The sequence below is a fragment of the Galeopterus variegatus genome, unplaced genomic scaffold (assembly GCF_000696425.1).
Source record: "Galeopterus variegatus unplaced genomic scaffold, G_variegatus-3.0.2 Scaffold101, whole genome shotgun sequence".
Taxonomy (NCBI): Eukaryota; Metazoa; Chordata; class Mammalia; order Dermoptera; family Cynocephalidae; genus Galeopterus; species Galeopterus variegatus.
This window is the reverse complement of record NW_007726212.1, coordinates 789,386-809,364: the sequence shown is the minus strand read 5'-3', so window position 1 is coordinate 809,364 and position 19,979 is coordinate 789,386. Positions and strand designations below refer to the sequence as shown.

General features: G+C 42.8%; 2 protein-coding genes across 2 annotated transcripts in view; one reads left to right on the top strand and one right to left on the bottom strand.

Moving 5' to 3' along the window:
• The window catches only part of HEATR4 (HEAT repeat containing 4), a 39,785-nt gene that overhangs the window by 8,710 nt on the left and 11,096 nt on the right, over positions 1-19,979 (top strand). Inside the window, 11 exon segments of the mRNA XM_008583987.1 lie at positions 1,534-1,677; positions 3,881-4,042; positions 4,893-5,053; positions 5,847-5,951; positions 8,293-8,411; positions 9,380-9,560; positions 10,245-10,314; positions 11,117-11,306; positions 12,000-12,078; positions 12,896-13,055; positions 14,883-14,941. Coding sequence (XP_008582209.1) covers positions 1,534-1,677; positions 3,881-4,042; positions 4,893-5,053; positions 5,847-5,951; positions 8,293-8,411; positions 9,380-9,560; positions 10,245-10,314; positions 11,117-11,306; positions 12,000-12,078; positions 12,896-13,055; positions 14,883-14,941 — 1,430 coding nt within the window.
• LOC103599802 (chromosome unknown open reading frame, human C14orf169) lies at positions 14,587-16,921 on the bottom strand. Its single transcript, XM_008583978.1, has one exon. The coding sequence runs from the start codon at positions 16,919-16,921 to the stop codon at positions 15,050-15,052; it is 1,872 nt and encodes a 623-aa protein (XP_008582200.1). The 3' UTR covers positions 14,587-15,049.

Below are 19,979 nucleotides of genomic sequence, written 5' to 3'. Positions count from 1 at the left end.
CTGGTCTCTAAGTGAGTGAAGGGAGGTCCTGAGACATTGGTATGCATTTCTTTTTTTTTTATTTTTATTTTTTTTTTTAAAGATGACTGGTGAGGGGATCTTAACCCTTGCCTTGGTGTTGTCAGCACCACCAGTGAGCTACCGGCCATCCCTATATGGGATCCGAACCATGGCCTTGGTGTTATCAGTACCACACTCTCCTGAGTGAGTCACAGGCCGGCCCATTGATATGCATTTCTGAGGGGGTGGTTCTCACCATGGATTAGTGCTTCTCATTCTTTGAAAATCCATCACTTTCATGTGAAATGTGTCACCTCTTAAGGCTAGACTAGATAAGAGCCTTTCACACAATGGGTGTTAGATGAATGTTAGTCAACATATATCTGGATGCTTTTTGCACAGACAGGTATTACTTCAGTTATCTGTGGAAACTCACTACAGTGAGAACTCTTCATAGGCAGAGACCCTGTCTTATTGATTTCTGAAACTTTATGCTCAAAAAATGATGCATGAAGGGAAAGAGGAAATATGCTGCCTAAGCACTGGCCATGTAGTAATCAAAAGAAACTGAGGTGACTGGTATAAACAATCCCTCTTCAATATTCATTTGTGGTGTTGGGGTGATCATGTATCGACTCTGCCTTCAAAGATACAACAGTAGAAGACTGAGTGCCTGGGGCAGAGTATGGCCTAGCAAGGGCTGTTGAAAGCTACAGTTGAAAGGCCATACTTTCAGAGCAAGGGCTGTTGAAAGCTACAGTAGTTGAGAACTCAAGAACTGCTGCCTTTCAGAACGTAAGAGACTAGTTTAGTTAGTGCAGGAAAAAGAGAGGTGATCCATTAGGTAAACTGGATCAGATAAACAAAAAAGGGTTGAAGAAGAGATTCTGAGTAAAAGCTACCAGTACAGATAGTAGGATTACTGAAACAGAAGTTTGATACCTGCAGAGAGCAGCTAGCAACTAAAATGACGACAATGTTGAAAGCCAGATGGAAGAGCCCTTAATGAAAATCACAATAATTACCATTCACTGAAACTTCCTTATCTTGGCAGGCATTTTGCTAAATACTCTGTCTAGTTAATTCATTTAACCTTCAAAGTAACTCAATATGCTAGGTTCTAGTATTATTCCCATATTCCAAATGAGAAATCTCAGGCTCAGAGAGGTTATATAACTTACCCAAGGTCAAATAGCTAACAACTGTAAGTCCAAACCAGGTATGTCTGATAACAAAGTACCCTTAACCTATGTTTTATTGTCCCTTTTATTTTCCAGATGGTTACAATAAAATGTTATTTAAGCAAAGAGAAGATAAAATATAGGATGGGATTGGGGCAGTTTGGTCTGGAAACTACCTGAGAGGATACACGGATCATCAGAGAAATAACTTCCCTGAAGACCCCGTCTCTGGGCCCTTTATGTTTCTGAGCTAATGTTTTGTTTAAATTGTCCTTGTCTCATCACCTATCTGCAGTACAATATCTAACCCTAACCAGGTGGTTTTCTTCTCATTTCTCTCACTTCGGCATAGACATCGAATGGCACCATGAGACAGTGGAGAGTCTGCTGAGGAGCCTGACAGACATGCATGACGACATTCGGATCCAAGCCATCATCACATGTGCCACAGCTGCTTTGGAATGGCCCCGGATTGCCACCAGCCAGAAGGACTCAGGTGAGAGCCATGACTGACCTGTGAGAACATAAACAACTCATAAAGCTGTACAACATTTGAACTGATGGCAATCTTAGTGCTTGTCTGAGATCATTTTACAAATGTGGAAACCAAGACCCAAGGACTGACCTGAATATACACAGCTTATCAGCAATAGAAATAAGATTAAAATTCCAGACTTCTGGTCCAGTGCTTTTTGCACTATCCTTCATCACCTTTTGTTTGCTCAGTGGCTTGCAAGCAAGTTCACACTTTCTCACCTTGAAATCCCATTCATAACAGCTGGCTTTCCTCTTCTCTGCAGCTGGTAGCATTCTAGGATCATTTCTGTCCTAATATTATCATTCTATCATAATTGTCTGTTTACATTTCTCTATCCCTATCCCTACAAGAAAAGGAACTCCTTAAGGCCAGAGACTAACTTTACCTCTACAAAGTTGTCAGGTTTTTAAAAGTTTCATTTCACTTATTTCACATTTATTGAGTTCCAGATATGGCATCTATCCCCAGATTTTCAAATTTGTTGCTCCCTCTGCTAGAAAACTCTCTTCACTTGACCAACTTCTATACTTGCCCTTCAATTTTCAGCTAAGGTGTCACTTCCTCCAAGGAACTTTCCCTTCCCCACTGCCAAGACTTGGTTCAGTGTTCCTACTATATGCTTCTACAAATATACGTTTTAAGTTATATCTGCTTATTTCCTTGGGAAATAAATGGGATTATGTATTTTCAGTGCCTGGCACATTGAGAAAAGCTTCAATAGGCAGCATTTGATATCATTATAATCTCAGCCCCAAATCTTCCAAATACATACAAAGAACTCCTTTGTCTTCCTCAGAATTGTGCCTTTTGTGATACCTTTCATTCGCCCTGGGTGTCTAAATTTGATTTGTCTTGTTACCAACCCAATGAATATTATCTTACTCAGTATTTCTTGAAATACTCAATTGACTCAAGTGACTTCTATTTATTCCCCTGAAATACACATATTTCCATCTAGTCCATTCTGAACAGATGGTATATCAGCCCACAGCATGAGTAAAAAGGACACATGATTAAAAATCCTAAAATCTGAGTCACAGGTTCAGCTCTGCCACTTCTTGGGAAATCAACTAACCTCTTTGAGCTTCAACTTCCTTATCTATAAAATGATGATAGTTGTGGACAAAAGGATAACAAAACCTTTCCCCCTTCTACTTCAGAATTTGAGCTTTAGTTCAATGCCCACCTGTTCCCCTGAAAACCCAATGAGGATAGGAAATATCTTTATAGGCAACACTGCTTATGATAAAAATGAACACTGATAAATTACATTGGGACTGGGAAGAACTATAAGTGAAATATAAATACCTGACAGGGACACCATACTTGGGCTTCCCTGAAAGATGTAACTTTTAGCAGACATGGCTTTGTGGAGCCTAGAATTATATCTATGGAGTTGTTATAAGAGATACTAGCTCTTGTGGAGCTTAAGTTCACCCAGAGTGAACCCTTTGCTTCTGAGCTGTCGCCAGAATGCTCTGTGGAAGGCTACACAGCCTTAAGCACTCCAGCCAAAAGGAATGCCTGCTGCTGCTGCTACTGCTGTCTTGTGAATCTTGAATGTTTAGTTAAACCTAAAGAGACTCCCTGGTGAGCCTACACAGCCTTAAGCACTCCAGCCAAAAGGAATGCCTGCTGCTGATGCTACTGCTGTCTTGTGAATCTTGAATGTTTAGTTAAACCTAAAGAGACTCCCTGGTGAGCTGTGCAATGATATCTGCCTTGCCTAATTCAACCAGGGTTGGAACACTAAACGAGATAATGAATGTAAAAACATGATATAAATAAATGGCAGGGCACTATCTAAATATAACTGTTATTACTATTAAAAATATAAAAACCCGTGGGGTAAATACGTTAATTTTCTTCACTAAAATGAATGGCGAATGTCACCACAACCTAGCTGGAAACATTCTTCTTTGGCTTAAACTTAGAGACCAGATGATAAAAGATTGGGAACTGGAATACCAACACAAAAGTGAGCTCCAACTCTTTGAGCATAAAATCCTGCCCACTGCAGGGGCTCAGCAGTTAAGTACCTGCAACTGAGACTGAGGTTGGCCACCACAGTGGCTGTGGGAAAAAAGCTGTTTGAGAGAAATGTAAAGGGGCTAGTACTCTTGCCTGGCTCTCTTTTGATCAGACAAGGTGACTGTGAAAGACCAATCTATCCAGGACCTGCCAGAGGCTCTACAGCCCACCCTGGAGGCTGCTCTTTGTGACAAGAATGCCAATGTGCAGATGGCAGCAGCACTATGCCAATATGCCATACAGTCACATAATCCCCTTGCCCGGGACATCATGCAGACTGCCCTTCTGAAGGGTGAGTAACCCCTGTTATTTATGACCTTGGAATATAGCATAAAGAGAGGACTTCTCACCATTAGCTTTCCCTGTCCTTTCCTCTCCACTATCATGCTCTGTGTTGTCTGCTGTACCAGGTTTGGGTTTATGCTAGAGCATTCAGAAATTAGTTCTTCCTGGGTACTTTTACAATATAGGTATACTGCCACCAAGGGTACCTGGACTAAGCTTTTCATCAATGCATCTGATTAGAAACCATGTCCACTTTCGCAAAACCAGATTTTTTAAACTGAAAAGATGATGTAATAATATTAAATACTTTTTGAAATTAAAAAATCACTACCTGAACATATGCTTTCATTTTTTGAACATTAACTTCCAGGCATTGTTCACTTGCATTTCTGGAGTTATATAATCAGAAAAGTTCTGTCAGGTGATAGGCCCAAAGTGCCTAACTGCTCTCTCCAGATGGGCTGTTTTGTTGCCTTAACAAGGGGAACAACTGGCTGACTGGTTTGGCCTTCTGCATACAGACTCAACAGCTTAATTCCTCTGTCTTAGGAAAGCCTCTTGCCCCAGCTTTCCCTATCTCCAGGGAGAGAAACTGCATACCTCACCTAGGCCAGAAGTGTCTTATGGCTGTTACCTAACATGAGCTTTTAGGACTTAAACTTTCAGGAAGATTTTCTGTTTATATTAAAACCTTGATACAGCCCTTTTAAATATGGTTTAAATATGGGATTAGGTTTCTAGACTGATTGGGAAGTGAGCCATCAGGCATGTAGAAGCCTGGGTACCAATCCAAAGGCTGTTCTCTCTGGGGGGAAAACAGATTGTCATTCTAGGCTTTTTTCACCCCACTGTGACAGGTGATAGTGTGGACAGTTGGGCTGCAGCTCAGTGCTTGGCTCTGGAAGGTGTTGCCACTTACCCCGTGATTCAGAGGATCCTTCATCAGCTGTTTAACAAGAAGAATGAAGAAACTGAGGACCAATCTTGTATCCTCCTGAGTCATCTCAGTGGAAAGACAGTATGTATCCGTTACAGGGTCACAGGAAGAAACCAAGTTTGGGGAAACAACTGGCTCTTTGAGGTCAGTGCAGGTGGTAGGTGAGCTGGGTAGGATAATCTCAAGCATAGGTAAAAGTGGACTAAATATGGGTAATCCTGGGTGTAGGGTGTATACTGGGAGAAGTAACAACAGCTAGTTGAGAAAAAAAGTAGGCTGCAAATGGTTTCTAAGTGTGTATTTAAGAAGACTGTGACATGCAGAATTTGCTCCTACTAGAAGTTTACCATTGAAAACCGTACAGAGCTACAATTGTGTTTACTTTCAATAGAAATATGAAATTCACAAAGATTGAGACATATACAAGTCATTTTAGGGGTAAAAATAAGTTTAAAAAAATAAGTTTAAAGTCAGAAAGAGAAGGCCCCAGAGGCTTTCTGTTCAGATTATTTTTATTTTATTATTATTTATTTAATTATTATTAATTATTTTTATTTATTTATTTTGGCGACTGGTCAGCACAGGGATCCAAACCCTTGACCTTGGTGTTATAACACTGCACTCTAACCAATTGAGCTAACCAGCCAGCCCCTAATCAGATTACTAAATCTGTATTTTTTCCCTGATTTAAGATCCCAGAGTCAGTTTGCTTAGTTGGAAGAGTGTCCCACCTCTTGTAAACCCACTCTTTCCTTTGCTAGGGATGGGCATCTCATTAATTATGTTGGATACATGTTAGGATGTTAACCACTTCAAAGTTCCAGTATCTCAAGAAGTGATTGTAAATATCCATACAAGTCTTCCATTTCCTCAGACCTTGATACATACCATGCTTGCTGTGGAGCTGAATAGCCATCAGTGGAAGGACCGGATTGTGGCCTGCTGGGCTTTCTCCCGGATCAATGGAAATGTCTGCTTGGTAAGCCTTCTCTTTGCTTCCAGGCCAGAAAGTCTAAGCATGGCTGGGATAGGGAACACTTCCACTTTTTGCTGCTATCTAGTATGCCATTCTTACCAAATAGATCTCAGTCCTCACATCGCTACCTCTTATTCCTAACCCAGAATTATCTTCAAATGCAGGCATGCCTTTTTTGTGACTTAAGCCTGTGCTTCTCAGTGTGGTGGCAGTCCACAAACTAATTGTAACTAATCCACAATGAAATAAGCACAAAAACTGAAGCGTTTAGAAACTTTTATAGTACAGGTTGAACATCTTAATCCAGAAATCTGAAATCCAAAATGCTCCAAAATCCCAAACTTTTTGATTGCCAACATGACACTCAAAGGAAATGCTCATCGAAGGATTTCAGATTTGGGATGCTCAACCAGCAAGTATAATGTAAATATTTCAAAAGCTGAAAAAATCCGAAATCCAAAATACTCTGGTCCCAAGCATTTTGGATAAGGGATACTAAACCTGTAATTTGACTTTACCTCGATATCAACAAACTTTATAAAGTATCAGTCCATGACATATTTCCCAATTGGTCTTGCATCACAGATAGTTTGAGAAGCACTGACTTAAACTACCCAACAACCCAACTATATGAATGTCTATGCTGATTCTCTAAGTGTTCAGCACATACATATAAAACACAATCCCTGCTTTCAAAAAACTGACACTGTAGTTGGAGCAACATAACCAACATACACAAACGATTCAAGAACAAGCAATAAATGTAAGGCACTCTCATAAAATTTTTCAGAAAGAGATTAGTGTGAGTTGATTTATTGGTTAAGGTTCTGTGAAGGATTATGGGACTTGGCCAGACCTGAAGAGGGAATCCCAGGCAAGGGAAATCCTGACCAACATTTAGGCTTTCACCTGAACTCCTTTTTGCCATTATTTTCAAATCATCTTCAGCTATCTGAATGAGATCTTTCCCTTCTTCCTATATACTACTTTATCTTTTCCTTATAACATTGGGTATCCGCAGAATGGCCCAGAACACTGCCGTTCCCATAAGAAGTGAACACTCTTCACTCTTCAACCCTCACATTTTGATATGGGAAGCACAAAATCTGGTCATTCAGTATAATCACCTGAAGAGGTTTTCTACTGGGATAATTCTGTCTCAAGTGTCTTAAGGCAGAATGGCCCAGAACACTGCCGTTCCCATAAGAAGTGAACACTCTTCACTCTTCAACCCTCACATTTTGATATGGGAAGCACAAAATCTGGCCATTCAGTATAATCACCTGAAGAGGTTTTCTACTGGGATAATTCTGTCTCAAGTGTCTTAAGTACCCTGCTGTTAAGTCCTGGACCAGTAGGCAGGCATCACCTGAGAGCTTGTTAGAAATGCAAAATCTCACCTTAGGCCAACTCAGTCAGAATCTGCATTTTAGCTATAACTTTAACATCCAACTCATTTGCATCCTTCACACTTGTCATTTGCACATTTCACATCCTTCACACTTGTCATTCACAATTGTCAACTTAAAGTAACAAGTCATACAGAACTAGCAAGAGATGAGGTAAAGATAACTTCGTGTCAGACAGCTGGAATTTAAGGCAGTATGTCTATGAGTTCTTTCACTCATTCAGTAAGCAAGCAGTTTCTGACCACATCCAATGCTAGGCACTATTCTAGCACTGAAGATGCAAAGATATTTTCTCTCCCTCAGTAAATGTTATAAATAGCTATAATGGAAGCAGCTGTAAAGTATTACAGGCATTTCCTATGCCTAGAGGGGGCATAGGAGACTTCACTAAGGAGATGTTTCTTGAGCTAAATCCTAAAGGAAGAGTAGGAAAACATCAGGTACCAGGTAGGGGTGAAGGAAGCAGATGTTTCAGGCAGAACAATAACTTGGGCACATTTACACAATCATCACCTTAGACTGTAGCAATCTTGTCCCTCCCCTCTGAGAGAAGTACATTTACAGGGTGAGCAACTGCTCTGGTTTGTCCAGGACATGGGACTTTCAGTATTAAAACAGGAAAGTCCCTGGCAAATAGGATGAGTTAGTCACCCCAATAAGTATCATTTCCAAATTTTAAGTCTCTCACCTATGTAGTAGTTTAAAGGATGAGCTTAGGTAACAAACCTGGGTTTGAGTCCTGGCTCCAGCACTTACCAGGTTAACCTTGGTCAAGTTAATCAAAGGCTCCATTTTGTCATTTATAAATGGTAATAACATCTGTTCCATTGGATTGTTTGGGAGATTAAGAGATAGGTAAAAAAAACACTTAGCACAATGCCAAGTACAAAGTTAATGTTCAATAAATGATAGCTAATTATTACACCTATTTATAGGATATGAAACATAAGTTGATCCATCTGATGTGGAATGACTGGAATAAGGAAGTGAGGCAAGCAGCTGCCCAAGCACTGGGGCAAATGAACCTTGGGAAAGAGGTACATGACACAATCAGGTAAGACCTAGTCAACATGAGAGACACTCTAATGTGCAGAGGGCTAGGATCCAGCCAGCATTTGTTGAGCTCCTCTGTGTGCTCAGCACTGTACTAGGTCCCACTGTAAAAAGTTAACAGTCCCTACAAAAATTAACATGTGGCTAGGGAAAGAAGCACTGAGTGCCCAAAGGTGTGAGGCAATGTTTTGGGTGTTTGAGGGAGTTCAAAAGGATGACACAATTCTAGGGCCAGCCTGTGGCTCACCTGGGAGATTGTGGTGCTGATAACACCAAGGCCACGGGTTCAGATCCCTATATAGGGATGGCTGGTTGGCTCACTTGGGAGAGCATGGTGCTGACAACACCAAGTCAAGGGTTAAGATCCCCTTACCGGTCATCTTTTTTTTTTTTAAAAAGAAAGGATGACACAATTCTAATGACTGTAGGCAAGATACACAAATGTCTCATTAAAAACGCCAAATCATATTAAAAATTAGAACATGTACTGGCCAGCCACCAAAACAAATAAATAAAAATAACAGAACAAATGTCATATACCATAACTACTATAGCAGAAAAAATGGAATACTCAATATGGGCTAGAGGAAACTTAAGGCTAAGTTTCATGGAGGATGGGTAAGACTGCATAGGCATTCCAGGCTGGGAGCCAAATGCAGAAATAAGTATGGCACATGGGAGGGCAGTGAAGGGAAGCTGGCTATGATGAGGGGTGCAAGCTGACACTTTCCTCATTCAACATAGTTGAGTGCCTAGTATATGCTAGGTAATAGGGATTCAAGTAAATAAGTAAGATGGATGAGGTCTATACTCAGTGAAACTTATCTAATGAGCATAATGCTGAAAGGGAAAGGGTGAGGCTGGATTAGAGAGAGCCTACAGAGCTTGGATTTTATCCTGAGGGAATTGGGGTGGGCGGTGGCACTGAAAGTTTAAGGAGAGGAGACAAAAGCAACTTGTGCCTTATAGAGTCAAGCTGGGTCAAGGAAATTCCCAAGAACGTGTGGAAGCCCTCTCCCTGATAGGTGGACTCAAGCTCATGACCGCCAAGCTTCTCCCAAGCTTCCTGCATTGCTTCTCTGATGACTTTGCAGCAGTTCGGCAGGCAGCCTGTTTGGCAGCCGGTGCCCTACAGATCCGCAACGAGATGGTGAGTCAGGAAAACGTGTTCTCATCTTACCTGATTGACCTGAAGAGGGCATTACCTTCCCTTGTGCACAGTACACTTAACTATTCTGTGGGGACACAGAATGAGAGATCAGAACCAAGAAGGTGAGGGGCTATATCAGCCACATTAACCCATAAGGACCATTTAGCTCCCAGCCAGCCCAGACTTCACTCTAGAGCACACCTCTGAACCTATTCTCACTTAAGTTAACTAGCATCTTATTACCTGGATACTAATGGGCTTTAGGATCAACTCCAGTGAATGGAGTTATAATCCCTAGTTATGAGGGGAAAACCTGATTGAAGCGTTCAAAAGAAGCCTGTCTGGACATAGATCTGTGAGCTGAAAAAAATAAAATCTACAGATACCAGATAATTCAGCTAATACACTATGCGTACTACCTGGTACTTCAGGCTCTAGCTCATTTGTCACTGGAATTGATAGAACACGGGGCAGGCTGGTTAGCTCAGTTCATTAGAGCGTGGTGTTCATAACACCACGGTTAAGGGTTAGGATGCCCTTACCAGCCAACCACAAAAAAATAAAAAGGATGGATAGAGGATTATTTTTCAGTTACAGCACCTTTTAGAGATAAGTGGGATTCCTGTTTCTGGTTCTTTCTTGTTCTGGTTCTCCCCACTCAATACGGCCTTTTATCCATCCCAGGTGCTTGAATGCCTCCTGAATCTGATGCAGAGAGATCCTTACTGGAAAATCAAGGCCTTTGCCATTCGAGGTATTACAGAAGTAGTGGCCCCAACTGCTCAACCCTAAATACCTTTCCCTGTGCTAGTACAGATGATCCCCAGAAACTCTCTAGTTAAGGGGGTGGAATATGTGGAAGGGAATGATCTTAGCTTCTCAGAAGCTACTTGCCTGAAAAGATTATTTACTTCTTCCTTTTTAAATTTTTAGTTAAGGATCCTGAGTCAAGGTCTATGTCAAATTTGTTAAGGCAAGTGACTGGCAACACAGTTTCTGCCAAGAGAATTAAAGATAAGTTCCAAATAGGTATCCACTATTGCATACATATTACTTTCTCTGGAGGTTGCCACAATAGCATTCTGTAAAAGAAAGAACAGACTCAAGACTGGTATAGACCTAAAACCCTGCCCTTTAATATTCCTAAAGTTCCTGTTTAGAACTTTTGGCATTGCTTCTCTTTTTGACATAGTCTTTGGCAGGTCCCTAGCAGAATCAGCTCCAGGTAAACCTGTAAATAACTGTGCCTCCCTTCCCCATCACCCTGCCTTGATTAGGCTGTTCTTCCAAGTTATCTATCCCATATCTCATCCCTAAATAGGAAATTTAGTCTAAGTTCACATCTTAACGGGCAAGGATGGAATGGCATACTCCACTCCTAGGAATCCTTTGGAGGTAATATCCCACTTTAACCTATCCCTAGAATTCTAATGGTGACTAATTGCCATCCAAAAGGGAAGATATTGTTTGCAAAACTCAATTTATTTCTGGATGCTAGGATATAGCCAACCCAGTCTTCAGTGACAGCAGAACATGTTGCCCTTTAATCTTTGTAGCTTTGGGACAGATTGGGCAAGTGAGTCCCCAGCTGACAGATCTCCTGCTCTGGGCTATCCATTATGAAGAGTCACCAGGTGTACGACTGGAAGCTTGCCGTAGTATCCTAGCCCTCAAACTTCAAGGGGACCAGGTCAGGGACACCTTCCTAGATGTGCTGCTCCTGGAGAAGCATGATGCTGTTCTAACGTAAGCACTAAACCTCTGGTTCCTGCCAAGACCTCTTGTACTGCCAGCTCTCCCATCCTTGTTCACTGACTATGTCCTTGCCTTTCCAGGCTGCCTAGCAGCAGTAAATGCACAGGCTCATCTATGCCATTTACCTACTTACCCAAGTGGGTAATAGAAAAACCAACCTAAATTAGATTGAAAGTCAAGCTCATGTAGTTCATGTGCCTCTTCTCTCCTCCCCCAACCCCCATGGTTTTAAGTTATTCATATATTCAACTAATATTTATCAAGTGCCTATTGTGACAACAGGCTTTAGAGTCAAAAAGACCAGGGTTGGAATTCCAGCTCTGGCACGCAACAGCTATGAGTCTGGACAGGGTATTTAAAGTCTCTGAGCCTATTTTTTCACGTATCAGATGCAGATAGTCTACATTATGGGGTTATGGTGACAATAAATGAGATACATGTTTAGTATCTGTCATAAAGGTTTTAAATAAATCGTGCCTTTAGTACCTTCAAATACATCATCTCTAAAACCACACAACATCCCTATAAGTTAAGTGTCACATCATTTATGGAGATAAGGCTCAGCAAAACTGTACAGTTAGGATTAGAATTTAGGATTCTTGACTAATTCTGAATTGTATATTTTCCATGGGATTTTTTTAAGGACAGTGTAGAACAATCTAAGAAGTCTTTCTTATCTTTTAGGGAAATTTACCAGGCAATGAAGATACTCAACTTAGAAAATGAAGGAAACCAAGAAATGCTTCAGGAAATCAAGAACAGGGTAAATAAGTGCAAGCTGTGCTTTCAAGAGAAAATCCAGGATTCTTAAGAATTCCTCAGACCTTTTTTTCTCCTAAGCATATACACATACTTTTCCCCACCAGAGAAATACTTTCTACAATCCCAGACACAGATACCATAGCATTTGAAGATACAAAACATCTTTGCAAGACTGTGCTATAAAATACTGTTAGTGAAAAGACAAAAACAAAACAAAAATCATATTAGTCCTATCAAGTAGCCCTCAAAATCAGGGTTTATTGTTGTTTCTGAACTACTGTTTCCCTCCCTTGCCATTTTATTCCCACTGTCTCCTAAGCCCAGGTTGTTCTTTCTTTTTTGCAAACAGACATAGAGAAGGAATGAGGGACTGGAGCTGGCCCCCTAGATTTTCCTTTCCTTCTTAATTTTCCTTAATTCCTAATCTCAATTTTTTCACCAAAGGAACTCTCAAGCTGTAAGAGTTCTAATTTTTCAAAACTGTTAGAGATGAAGGAATAGAGAGAAAAGGACTTTTATAAGGTTAATTCACAAAACCAATTTCACACCAAGTGAGAATTTCTTAGCACAAAACCAACTTCACACGAAGTAAGAATTTCTTAGCAGGTTTCTTTCATTATGACCAAAAACCCAAAGTAAAATTTTCATTAACAAGTGTAAAAAATTCTCCAACTTACAGCACAACAGAAAGATGTTCTCAGGCATTTATGTACCACCTAATACTAATAAGCATGATGCAGTCGGTTACTTTATTAATGCTTTTTGATGATTTATTGACTAGAACAGTTGTTTTTTTTTTAACATTTGTTCTAATCTAGATTGAAACACTAAGCCAAAAGGACTTGCTGACACAAAAAATACTCAAGTTCGAGATGGTCATGAGAAAATTGAGGGAGGAAGCAAAACATGTTTATTCACAACCCAAAGAGGGGAAAAAGTTATTGGAATTCCAGACTCTTCTCCAAGAAACTTTTAAGGGTAAGTTTCCTAGGGGTGAGTCCTATGCCTTGACTCCTTTAATAAATCTCTTCCACGATCTGGATATTTTGGTATTTAGGAGCAAGCCCTGTAGAATGGAAAAATCAGGAAAGGCTACTTTCATTTCTTCTTGGCCACTATCCACTCAGTTATTTTACCTTATTTTTCTCCTGTCTCAGGTATTTATTCATTTGTTATTATGTCCCTTAAAAAAGTGAGGTAGCGGGGCCGGCCCGGTGGCTCACTTGGGAGAGTGCGGTGCTGATAACACCAAGGCCATGGGTTCGGATACCATATAGGGATGGCCGGTTGGCTCACTGGGTGAGCGTGGTGCTGACAACACCAAGTCAAGGGTTAAGATCCCCTTACCGGCCATCTTTAAAAAAAAAAAAAAAGTGAGGTAGCTCTATTTGAATTGCTTTAAAAGTTAGGTCAGTTTGATCCCTGTAATTGCCAGCTGCCAAAAAATAAAAATAAAAATAAGAAAAAAAAAAGTTAGGTCTAAAAAGACCTATTAGAAAAACATTCTTTACAAAACAAAAAACTACTGTTTAAGTTTGATTAAGCCCCAACAAAAGCCTTATAAGAGCTTAACCTTTGATACTGGTTATCTCTGGAAAGTGGGGTTGGAGGGAGAGCTATTATTTTTATTTTAGGTACGTCTATGCTCTTGTAACTTTTTCTTCTTTTTGGCAATTGGATAGTACGGGGATTTGAACGCTTGAACTTGGTGTCATCAGCACCTCACTCTCCCAAGTGAGCTAACTGGCCAGCCCAGCTTTTGTAACCTAAAAAAAAAGACTTTATAAAGTTTTCAGCCTTAAATAACTGAACCTATCAGTTATGGTGATAGGATCTTAAGAGTACCAGACACAACCTAATTGATGAGGGTGCAGAAATCAAGCTGTACCAAAATATACTTACAAAATCTGTGTGCCCAAGTGTAGAAGCAGCCTCAGGTCACTCAGCCAGCTGCCTACCAGCTACCACCCCAAACCTAGGTCTTCCGGTTCCAAGTCCAGTACTCTTTCTGGTACACCAGGCTCTTTTCCACCAACCATGAAAATATTCACTTGCCAGATTTGGGGAAGTTTCTTCCAACTGCCAGAAAAAAACGAGAGTGGAAAGTAACTTGAACACCAACCTTCCCTCATGGCCAGCTTGCTACAAATTGGTTGACTACAGCACAACCAGGTGACATGCTGCCCCAGCCTCTGATACAAGCAAGCACTGAGCAAAAACATAATATACTCTTAAAGCTGACCTTACTAATGGAAAATAACTTTTCTACTAGGATTGTGATGTTTAGGGTTCAAGTAGCATAATTAAAATGAATACATTACCACGAAAGTTAGAGAACTGGCCCCAATCAGATGTGTTTCTTTTTAAAAGGTTGTTGAACATGGTCCTTTTACATCTTAAAACCACTCCGAGTTGCTTCCTGCCTCAGCCATTGTAGGTATCTTCCTCCCCGCTTTATGCATTTCTTCAAACCATCCCACATAATAATCTAGCCTTTTTAGAAAAGGGAAACATTCTCTGGCACTCTAATAACTTTCCTAACACTCATACAAACTCAACAATAACAAACAGGATACTGACCCCAAGCCTCCCCTCAAACTGATGAAAGAGAACTCAAATGAAAGATGCAAATTCCAAATAAAAATGTCTGATGTCTTAAGTAGAACATGGCCAGTGCTACACAGTACACTTAAGCCTGAAGGTGATGAAGTTAGTGTTCTGAAATAATCAGGGATCAAGGTCACTTTTGCAGAAATAGCTCCTTTTTTTCCCACTTCCAACTTCTGCTTTTACTTTTGTACCTAGATGAGGTGGTTCTTCCCAAAAGATGGTCTGAGGTTTACGACATTGAAGCAGTCATAAAGGTAAATGTAAGCACACTGATGGTTATCAAGGTAAGAGCATAAATTTTAAAAAAGTGGCAGTGGTAGGGGACAATCACTACTCCCTTTTTTCCAGCAATCAACAAGAAACTAGTTTAGGGTTAGAGGCATCTTGGTGAGCAGCAGCCCCTTATCATACAACATGGTTGCCAAGGAAAGCTGGTCCTCCACACTGTCACAGGGCAAGTCCCCTACTCTCACAAACTCTGGGTAGGAGCGAAGCAAGAGTTCCATGGCATCAGCTTGCTGGGGGTATATTTCCAAGCACTTGGGTTCTTCCAGATGATAAACACGGGAGTTTTCCACCGTGTAATAGAGAAACAAATGGCCTCCCTCACCCACCAGCCGAGCTATCCCATCCTGAAGCATGTGTACTTCTGTTTCTGTTGTCAATTGCGCCCCCACGTTTACAGGTTGTCCAGCCTCCCAGCGAATGGGGAGTCCGTAAACACTTAGCGCCCTCTCCCTATCAGTCAACACAGGGGGCAGAGAATCGTGGATGAAGTCTTTGGCTCGCTGGTCAGCCACAGCATCGACAGGAGCAAAGTGTCCCAAGCGGGAAACTAAGACCCGCACCTTCTCCATGAAAGCAGTTCTTCGAGGATCCTTAGAATCCGAATGCTGGGCCCCCATGTAATCCATGAAGTCTCGGGGTAGACCCCTCCGAAACTCCACATTTTCTTCCATTGCTGCCTGCACGGCCAGAGGCAGTACGGCCTCCAGGAAGTCGCCCCAGGTATTGTGCTGGTATGTGGATAAGGTGAGGTGCAGAGAATGGACTCCATCCTGGCATTCGGCTTGGTGAATGAAGCCCCGAGGAAAATAGAGCAAATCTCCAGGTTCCAGCACGGTCTGCAGCACTGGCTCACCGAGGTCCTCCTGGCTGAAATTGGGGCTAGATGTTAGGGCCAGTTCCTCAATTGGGACCCGGGGTCGGTAGACACGCCAGAGCTTCCTACCTTCCAGCTGCAGCACGAAAGCCTCGATATCGTCATAGTGGGGGGCAAAACCCTGCGAGTTGGGGGGCGTGAGGTAAACGTTTGAGCCTGCCATGCTTCCAAACTGCTCCTGGAGCACAGCCAAAAACTGCCACACGGTGGTCGAGAAAGCCTGCGGACAGAGGAGGCGCAGAGAGCAGCCGGCCTGGTACAGGGACCACGCGGCGGCGGGCAGGGCGCGGCCCGGCGGGTTCAGGGTCTCACGCCGCCCGTTGATGTAGCGCGCGGCATCCAGGTGCTGCCCGAACTGCACCTCCTCGTTGCGGAGCATCGAGTCCAGGTCGGCGGTAGAGAAAAGGCCCTGGTAGTAGGTGTGGTCCTGCCGCCGCACTAGCACCGCTTCCCGCTCCCACAGGCGCCGGTAGAAGTGGTCGGGCGGCATGGGCGCGATCAGCCACTCAAAAAGGCGCACCGCCCGCCGCCGGCTGCTGGGGATACGGTTCAGCTCGGCCAGGACGCGCCGCAGCGGGGAGTCCCAGGACAGCTCCCCACCCGTGCTGTCCACCTGCGGCCCCAACAGCGTCGCAGGGGCCCCGGACTGGCCGCTGCACAGCTGGGCAGAGGTCTCCAGCACGCGCGCCGGCGCAGCGGACACCTCCACCAGGCGCGCCGGCGGGGTCTGCAGGGAGGGTGCAGCGGGCGGGGCCTCCAGCTGCTCTGCAGGCCCATGGTGGCCGTACTGCTCTCGCCGGGCCGTGTCCGAGATGGCCGCCGCCCCACCAGGCTGCGCGTCCCCCACGTCGTTAGCAGTCGACTCCACCCTCGAGTCCTCCGAGTTCTCGCTTGGCAGCGTCTGGGCTCTCAGCGCCGCCATGCGGGACGCAACACTCCTCCTCAGCTGCCTTCGGATCTTCCTAGGCCTCAAGGACAAGGCCAAGACCGACCCGCTGTGTGGCTGAGGCTGGCGCCGGCGCCTTACCCGTCCACGCCTCAACAGCCCTGCACTATCCCGGAGCCCGTCCATGGCAGGATGATCTCCCGAGCCGGGATGCTGCTGACGAGAAAGGGGCTCACGCTGGGCGCGGCTGCGGTGCACTGTGGGAAGGGGCGCGGCCTCCAGGGCCTCTGGGTTAGCCACGCCCACATTCTTCTACCCACCTCCTCCCGCTCGCCCTAGAACCGCAGAATCTCTGCCCAAGGCGCAGGGATTCCATATTGAGAGGGCAATTTGAAAGGCAAGTTGCTAGGGATTCCTAGAGAAAGCTGGCTACTTAACTCTCCTTTCCTTCTAGTGTCTGCATACTGAAGTATTCCCGGGAAGTCCTCATCAGCAGCCTCCCACCAGAAAGTGTACAAATCTTGTTTTCAAAGACTGCCGTCAGGCAAAGTATGAGGTTCAGAATGCCTCCAGCCAAATTTCGAGATTCTGCCCAAACCCCGGATTTTCTGCAGATGACTTCATTGATTGAAGCCCTATCTAAGAGTTCCTCCAACTTCCCTTCCTCCTTTCATCATTACAAATCCTCGGAGTCATTGTTTTCTCTGAAAAAGAAGTTATTTGCCTTCTTGATATCTAGCCTTCCCACCCCTCTGGGGGTTTGTTTCGTTAGCTACAACTTCTCTAGAATCTTCAATTTCTGTCTCCTCTGAATCTTAAATCGACGTTTTTTTGGGGGGGGGCGGTTGGCAGCTGGCCAACCTGGACCTTGGCGTTATCAGCACCGTGCTCTAACCAACTGAGCTAATCTGCCAGCCCCATGGAATTATTGTTGCTTTGTACATAAAGATTACGTGTCTTTATTTGAGTCATTTAAGACAAATTCCCAGAAATAAAATTGCTGGGTGAAAGGACAAGATAATTTTAGTGATTTTTGACAGGTTTTACCAAACTGCCCTCCAAAAGGGTTTACCAAATTGCCGTCCAAAAGCGTTTACAATGTTGCAAGCACCATAAGCATACTAGGCCCCTGTAGGGCCTTTTCTGTGGCTCAGTTTGAGCTTTCAACACTCCCTCTTTTTCACTTGCATTCCTATCCAAATACTTGCTAAAGTTTTTAGACTTTGCCCCTACCTGTGTCTGACATCATCGTTTCTTTTTTATTTCTCACATAGTCTAGTACATGATTCTCAAGTAGGCATGACTTTGCCTCCCTAGGGACATTTGGCAATGTCATATGGGGGGAGGAGGGTTTCTTATATCTAGTGGGTAGAGACTAGAGATGCTGTTAAGCATCCCACAATGCAAAGGACAGTCCCCCAAAACACGTAATTATCTGACCCAAAATGTCCATAGTGCAGAAGCTGAGAAACCCTGGTCTATTACAAGTAGTCTTACAACTAGTCTCTTTACCTTTATTTAATCTCTCCCATACAAATTTATACCACAGGTAGCTACAAGATTAATTTTCTCAAGTTGTGGACCCAAACCTGTCATCACCCTACTTAAAACCTATCCATGTGGCCCATCAACCAATCCAAGCTCCTCATCTAGGTACTGAAGCCACATAATGTTATATACAGCTTTATCAGCCACGACTCCCCTAAACTCTTACTTTTACAAGCTACACTATTTGCTCTTCCTTGCCTATATGGTCCTTCATACATTTTCTCATGTCAAAACTCTAATTAAAGCCCATTTCACATTCCATCTTCTCCCCAGAGTTTCTACCATCTCCCTAATCACAAAAGAACTTTGACTCTTTCACATGAATTTAACACATTGTGCCTTGTATTGGTGATTTATGTACTTGTTATATTCCTTCCAAGGAAAGGACTTCTTTATGCCTTTTTTTTTTAGCTCCTCTTGCATTTAGCACACTGCTTTTCATACAGAAGATACACAGAAAATGTTTGTGGAAAGCTGACTACCCAAATTAAATCACTTCCACTCATTATTTGTGGCATTAGCTCAGGCAAATTACTTCTCAGGACTCAGTTAAGCTCCTCTTGCATTTAGCACACTGCTTTTCATACAGAAGATACACAGAAAATGTTTGTGGAAAGCTGACTACCCAAATTGAATCACTTCCACTCATTATTTGTGGCATTAGCTCAGGCAAATTACTTCTCAGGACTCAGTTACCACATCTATAAAATGGAGATAATAATTTAACCTACTTCTTCATAGGGTTGTTATGAGGATAAAATAATGCTTGTAAGGCACTTAGCACAGGGCTGGGTACAGAGCTAAACACTTGGAAATGGTAGCTATACTAATAATTTATTATTACGGAGCAAAGCCCTATAGGATAGTTTGTGCGCAACTGGTCTACTTGAGAGGAATAAGTAGGTGGGTGGAGTGTGCAGAGAAGTTCTTAAATTGGGCAGAGTAGCAGTGAGAGATGGGGAGTTTACAATTATTTTTGTAAATGCCCTATGGAAACTTAAGTCAGTCGGGATCATATCAGACAAGGTCATTGGTTGGAGTTGTGCAGGTACTACTCTCCACAAAGAGAGAGCCAAGGGCCAGAGTGAGGGTCTAAACCAATCCATGTTCTTCTCCCAAGTCCTGTGGCCTAATACAGGTATGCAGTATTTGGAGGAAGGAGCAGCAGGAGGGGGAACCCTCTTCCTAATTGACACAAAGGCTATGTGTGCTGGCAAGGCCTTCATATTGGGTCCCCTAAGAAAATGCTGAAGAAGAGGGCAGGTCATATTTGTCACTAGGAACTTTCATTGCCTTTTCAAAGAGAGTGGTTTTCACTAGACAAAGGACACATCCTGCAGTGAACTGGGGGAATGTACTGTGTTTTTCTGCCTGCAAAGCTGTGCTTAGTTATAGGAGGTTTGTAAATTGGTAGTTTCCACATCGTATACAATATCTCCTCCCAATCTTTCCTGTGACCTCATCCTTTTCTTTTTTTGACATTTTGTGATTTCCTCAGATAAAGAGTCTTATTGATATCTCTGTCCTCTAGTTGCTGCTGTGACTGGGAGGTGCCTTTTGGAACCTGACTTATCTTTAATTTCAACACTTTTCCTGTGGCTGTACATAGTTCTCACTACAAAAGCAACTATTAATAAATAACCGTTTTCAGATATATAATTTAATGACATGGAATAATGTTCTTTTGTTAAGTGGG

What these genes read in the sequence shown, in the direction of transcription:
- LOC103599802 (XM_008583978.1), bottom strand. Translation starts at nt 16,921, where the DNA reads ATGGACGGGCTCCGGGATAGTGCAGGGCTGTTGAGGCGTGGACGGGTA.